Source organism: Silene latifolia, chromosome X (assembly GCF_048544455.1).
Source record: "Silene latifolia isolate original U9 population chromosome X, ASM4854445v1, whole genome shotgun sequence".
Lineage (NCBI taxonomy): Eukaryota > Viridiplantae > Streptophyta > Magnoliopsida > Caryophyllales > Caryophyllaceae > Silene > Silene latifolia.
Window position 1 is genome coordinate 307,864,023 of NC_133537.1, and position 6,683 is coordinate 307,870,705.

The 6,683-nt window shown below is 39.5% G+C and overlaps 1 protein-coding gene across 1 annotated transcript; it reads right to left on the reverse strand.

Annotated features, from left to right (window-relative positions):
• Positions 1-495: 495 nt before the first annotated feature.
• On the reverse strand, positions 496-3,775 carry LOC141617384 (coronatine-insensitive protein 1-like). Its single transcript, XM_074434570.1, has 3 exons — positions 3,245-3,775; positions 1,575-2,043; positions 496-1,492 (listed from the first exon to the last, which is right to left on the reverse strand). Exons 1-3 carry the CDS (start codon positions 3,709-3,711, stop codon positions 695-697), a joined length of 1,734 nt encoding a protein of 577 aa, XP_074290671.1. The 5' UTR covers positions 3,712-3,775; the 3' UTR covers positions 496-694.
• Between the last annotated feature and the right edge of the window lie 2,908 nt (positions 3,776-6,683).

The window sequence follows — 6,683 nt, forward strand, 5'->3', positions numbered from 1 at the left end:
ACACTAGGAGCTTCAAACTATTTATGGTGTCGTGGATTACTTACCTCCTTCAAACTCTTTAAGTCGCTACTAAATTCGAACTGGTCAAATATATACACCAAGAAGACAACAAATCGTAATAAAACTATCTTGGGGTCGATACAACAACTAGTATGCTGAAATGTATGTTCAATGGTAGTGCATCAGCTACTTGATAATTAAACACTTAAATTTGGAGAAAACATCAAGTCCATGCTTCTAGGGAAGGTTGGAGAAACAGATGCAGGGCTTCTTCAGTTATCAAGTGGCTGCCCTAAGTTACAAAAACTCGAGATTAGACCTTGTATATTTACCGAACAAGCATTGGCAATCGCTGCAACAAGATTTGTTTCCCTCAAGTCGTTGTGGGTGCAGGGATATTTGTCATCGAATCGAGGTACTGAGGATTTCCTGAGAATGGCTCGTCCGTATTGGAATATTGAACACGTCCCTGGAGAAGCGTATGAGATTGATGGCATCACAGAAGGCCAACCAGTAATGAGTACCATCTATGCATATTATTCATTGGCTGGCCAAAGAACAGACCACCCACCCACAGTCGTACCATTACTTCTTCCACAAATCTAAAATTGCATGTTATCAACTCCATCTCCTAAACCTTGTTGTCATCATTATTGTAAAATTTAAGTGGAGATGGAGTTGATAACATGCAATTTTAGATTTGTGGAAGAAGTAATGGTACGACTGTGGATGGGTGGTCTGTTCTTTGGCCAGCCAATGAATAATATGCATAGATGGTACTCATTACTGGTTGGCCTTCTGTGATGCCATCAATCTCATACGCTTCTCCAGGGACGTGTTCAATATTCCAATACGGACGAGCCATTCTCAGGAAATCCTCAGTACCTCGATTCGATGACAAATATCCCTGCACCCACAACGACTTGAGGGAAACAAATCTTGTTGCAGCGATTGCCAATGCTTGTTCGGTAAATATACAAGGTCTAATCTCGAGTTTTTGTAACTTAGGGCAGCCATTTGATAACTGAAGAAGCCCTGCATCTGTTTCTCCAACCTTCCCTAGAAGCATGGACTTGATGTTTTCTCCAAATTGGCCAATGTACCCGAGACCTGTATCTGTAAGACCTCCGTGTCTCAATTTTACTGCAAACCTTGTTATGTTTCGACAACCTTGTAAGACGGCTCGAATTCCATTATCAAGCGGCAGGTCTTCACACATTTCTCCATCAACCAGAACAAGGCGGAAGTCATTTAAGTTGCTCAGGTTTTCCCCAACACGTTCAAGAGCTTCATTAGTGACATTGGTCATAAAGATGGCCAGATACTCAAGCTTCCTACATCCCTCGGCTATAGCTTTCAATCCCCTTTGGGATAGACCTGGCCCTTCTACATTTTCCTCATTTACGCCTTCATGTTCAATGCGTAATTTTTTCAATCTCGTACAACTTAGAGCTAATACTTCCAGCCCTTGGTCCCCAATAACAGTTGTGGTCTGTTCAAGAAAATAAATATTACTAAGAACATAGGTTGTTTAGTGTTAATGTATATTCAAGAATGCCAATTCAATCATATACCTTTAGAATCTCTAGATTACGGCATCTACTCAAGAGCTCACAGTGGCCTTCACTGTCAAGTGAAGCGTAGAGAAGATCCAGTTGTAGTAAGGAATGTGAAACCGGGACAACCATTGGCAGATGGACTCTCTCCATGTACATGATACTGAGTGATTGGATTAAAACAGGAAATGAGAAATTAGTATAATTCTCGTCGTTAGAGAATAGACCCCCGCAGAACTCTTGAAGCGAAGGAGTTGTCCGAAAAAAGTTGACCAAACGAATGAGGTCAGTGTCCCCGATTTTGACTGACTTTAAGGGACAATTCTTGGCAAGAAGCTCCAGGTATGTTACATTGATATCCTCGATAGAAGTCGCATAGAAGCATAATGTTTCAAGTACCCGGTTGTTGTTCAATGCCAAGTCTCGTAACCATTCTCCATTTGGGTTCAAGATATAACTCCCTTCCAACACAAGTGTAACCAAATTCCTAGTCACAAAAAATGAAATGTCTTACTATATATATATATATATTCATAAAGCACAAATTAAACTCTGCTAGGGAGGGTATCAATGAATATGGGTGATTGGAGGACAGTTATAATAGCTGTAAAATTCTGCAGGAAAAAGCTTAACATTTTGGATATTTTCCATGACAGAAACTAGTGCAAAATGTTTTTGATTATAGAATGTAAATTACGATATGCAGGACATTATGATGACGAGTTTTACATCATCAACGTTATATTCTAATGATTTTCATCATTTGCTATGTCAACAAATTCCTAGCACCGTACCATATAATGTTGATATCGAGTTTTACAAAAGTTATACTATTGTTTTAGAACTACACTGTGCAAAAACTATGAATTCGTTGGAATCGATTTGAGTTTGGGTGATTAGTTTCAGATTATTGTATTTGCAACTAATTCAGATTCCAAGTCACAATACTAATTCCAAGTCAGATTATAGGTAGAACACTCGGTCCGGGTTAGTTTTCTTCTCTTCTGCTATTTATTTTTCCTCTACTAACTCGCAATAACAAGTATTGAGCATCATTTTAATGGTGTAGAACAAGGCACCTAAATTTCACAGCTATCCATAACGTTGTTGGAGAAAATCAAGGAAATTAGAATTGGAATAACAAGAGAACACAACAACATTCCTAAATTTCCCTTTCGACTTGAAATTTAGAATTCGAAATTGTATTTTCAACAAGCGATTGATTTGAATGAAGGGTCAATTCTAGGCGGATTTTTGAATTCTTGGATGTTTTGGAATGTTGAGAGAAGGTAGATTAGATTATTCATGTTCAAGGATTTGGGGGCAGTGGTGTTCCTAGGTGGTCGGAAAAGGTGACTGGTCGTGGACTTGTACAGGAATTCTGGGTTGGTGATTTGGACAGGGGTTTTCGAATGGTTTTCTGGAAGGGTTGCTTAGGGTTGGTGATTTGGACAGGGGTTTTCGCGGCTGTTTGAATTGGGGTCGGTTTTAAGGTTGCTATGGCTCAATTTTTGTGGTTTGTTTGAGGTAATCCTTACTAATTTACCATTAATCCCCTCCCTGACTAGACTGATTAACATTGCTATTAAGTTTGATCATACTATACGAGTATTTATAATAATGGAACAATTATTACACAAATTAACAATACTCAAGTGTGCTAATGCGTGATTTTGAATAGAATTTACCTGCAAGTCCGGGCAATGATAAGCAGCCCATCAGTACTAAAACCCGAACACTGATCTAGCTTTAGGGACACTAGGAATTCGCCTTTGGCGGATATCAGCGTCTCAAGGTCCGTGTCAGTTACTATCGTCCTTAACAAATGCAGCTTCTTTAATTTAGGGAACCTCACGAGTGATGGTGTCCATGGTTGAAGGTAACCTCCCCAATTTTCTGGTAGAAGGGCGTATGCATCCGCTCTTGGCTTTCCCTTAAGTTTCAAGGACTCTATGTATGGGAAGCGATTGTACAGTTGTTCTCCTGTAGTAGCATACAAGAGGGCGACGGTGATGTGACCACGAATTAACCTATCTAACTCGTACCACCGGTGACACACTAAAGAAATTGAGGCTTTGTCTGCTGGATCTTGGAGATGTGGTAGCACAAACTCAATTATGTCATCTGACATTTTGGTGTTGTTATTTTTGGACATATGTTTCTTGTAAGTCTTGATGTGAATTTATTTACATCTTTATACCTTGCTTGGAACAAGTTACAAAGAAAAGAATTTAGATCTTTATACCTTGCTTGCTCTTCAAGTGAGAAAGATGAGAGTACAAAGAAAAGGATGTCTTGGAACAAGTTACAAAGAAAAGAATTTAGATCTTTATACCTTGCTTGCTCTTCAAGTGAGAAAGATGAGAGTACAAAGAAAAGGATGTCTTGGAACAAGTTACAAAGAAAAGAATTTAGATCTTTATACCTTGCTTGCTCTTCAAGTGAGAAAGATGAGACTACAAAGAAATGGATGTCTTGGAACAAGTTACAAAGAAAAGAATATACCTTGCGGGAAGTACAACATCAAACAATCCAAATACTTATGATTTACGTTAAGAGTTAAAGACCCCTGCTGAATGCTACTGAATGCTGAGTAATGACGTTGTAAGTACTTGACAGGATAACTCTGCAAAGGTGCATTATACAAATTTCCAATCTACTAAATTCTTTTTTATTCATTCAATCATGCTACAAAGGAACAATTGTACAAAATCAGCCTTAGATGCAGTGGTAGAGCGAGAGGAGCTAGCGGAGACCCTTGCCTCCGCTGAAAAATGAAAAGTCCAAAATTTAAGTAAATTTTCAACTTCTCCCTATGACATTACTTGTCCGCCCTCTGCTGAAAATTTTGAGCCCTCTAACCGCAAATTCTGGCTCCGCCATTGCTTAGATGTTATTTCACACACAAGACTAGTTAGCCTAGTTAATAGTTAATACTCATATCTACAAAGCTGCTATCTAAGAAGAGCCAGAGAAGCGTGGGCTAAATTTAGCAGCTCCGAGTTTTGCGACGTCCCTTTCAAGTTTGTCGACTCGAACTTCTAATGCTTCCTTCCTAGCCCCCTTAGTATTCTTACTACCAACATTACTTTTGACCTCCTCTGCAGCACCTCTTGTCTGCAATAAGTTCGTTCTTTTGCTGGTAATTTGAATGACAGAAACTGAAGTTGGAGACCTGAGTTCTTCTCCAGTGTGTGACATTCTTCTCCTGTGAGGGTTTCCGGCATTGATAGTAGAAGCACAATGCTCAATTGCTTTAGCCTTTACAATTTTTTCAAGTCTAAAAGCTAGTGGAACATGATCTCTGTCATAAGAGTTTGATGATTCATGTTGTATATGTGCCCAACTTTTGACAGTATCTGAAGTTGGGGACCTGAGTTCTTTTTCAGTTTGTGACGATCTTCTTCTGTGAGGGTTTCTGGCTTTGACAGTAGAAACCCGACCATCAATTGCTTTAGCCTTTACAAATTTTTCAATTCCCAAAGCTAGTGGAACATGATCTCTGTCACTATAATTGGAAGGTTCATGTTGTATATGGGCTGAACTTGGAGATCTACGTCGTATCAATTTATTACTAGAACGTCTCCTAGAAGCTGCTGCCCGCATTGCGAGGGGAATGTTATCTAAGTCACCAGATACATCATGATCATCAGCCTTATTCCCGGAAATTTCAGAAACTTTGTAAATCTCACCCTCTTCCAAAGATGATGTCCCCTCTTTGAACTGGTTGCCAATCATCTTTAGCCTTAAGGCGTTACTGACCGCTTCTTTGTGACAGGAAATTGAGTCTTTCCACCAATTATAGTAACTTGTGGTCGTCCCAGGCTGAAAGTCTCTTGCCGGTACCACGAAGCCAACTTGGTCGAAAAAGGAATTAGAAACGCAAAACTCTCCAGGAAGATCTTGATCATACCCCAATTGCATAGCTACCCTATGAGGGTTATACGTCTCTTTACCTTCGATCCCATCAAGTATAGACGGAAGGCAAAACCAAGCATAAGACGGTAATTCTGAACAAGGAAAGTCCATAAAATCACCAAGTATTTGTTCCTTGTCTTCATAAAATGGCAAAAGTTCCCAACCCTCCAAAGAATGAGCATAAGGACGCCATCGAAAATTCCCACCCGACATTAGACTAGACCTAACATAAGGCAAGTCAAGTTGGACTTGAACATTGTCCCATCTAGCCGCCCTAGGATCCCCGGGATTTAAGGGTTTAGCCAATTTCTCAGCAAAAACAGGAAACCTTTCACAAACCCATAACTGTAGTATCTGAAACAATCCAGGAACACTAACCATTTCCGAGTGAAAACAAGGGTCACTTGCCTTTTCGACTAATGTCGTCAAATTAAAATAAAGAGTAGCAAGAACAGTAGGAGCAATACATAGGGGTGTGCCTGTAGACAAATGTGCAGCAATTGGAAAAACATGATCGTCGATAACATTCTGATCATGGTCAGGGAAAACAAACCTGGAAAGCCATAATGCAAGAAATGCAACATGTTCAAATTCTCCTTCCTCATAATCAATCTCACCCTCTTCTTCTTCTTCCATAAAATGTTCCATCCAGGCAGAATGAGTAACCACCTCATTAGAAATTTCCCTTTTAACCCTTTTTAACCCGTTGACAATGGCCGCCACATTACCCTCAATACCCTTGTGTATCGACCCTCCTAAGACAGGAAAACCGCCAAGAACCATAACATCTTCAAGGGTAATTGTGGCTTCTCCCCACGGAAATACGAAAGTATTAGTCTTAGGACACCAAAATTCAGAAACCCCAAGTACTAACTCTTTATTACAAGGAATTTCATGTGTGGAAGAATGAATAGCATCAAGAATTCCGGCTTTAAGCCAATTAGTACCATGATTACCCACTAATCTGTAATACCATGATCCCCATTCTTTCTGCGGTTTATTCCAACCAGTAAAATGAACTTGAAACGGCCATATTTCGAGGTTTTTGTCGAAAAAAACTTGGTAAACAAATGGCGTATGGGGAAAAGTAGTAACTAAGCTGATGTTAGTTGCCAAGGGTTTAAGAAATCTTGCAATTCTGAAGTTGGATCTTCCATCTTTAGTAGAAATTATTTTATCTAATCTCTCTTCATACATTGATGAGTTTCT

Excerpts from the sequence above, each read along its gene's own strand:
- LOC141617384 (XM_074434570.1), bottom strand. The coding sequence starts at position 3,711 with ATGTCCAAAAATAACAACACCAAAATGTCAGATGACATAATTGAGTTT. Across the intron at positions 2,044-3,244 it reads ATCATTGCCCGGACTTGCAG|GAATTTGGTTACACTTGTGT; the intron begins GTAAATTCTATT and ends TTTTGTGACTAG. Across the intron at positions 1,493-1,574 it reads GTAATCTAGAGATTCTAAAG|ACCACAACTGTTATTGGGGA; the intron begins GTATATGATTGA and ends TTTCTTGAACAG.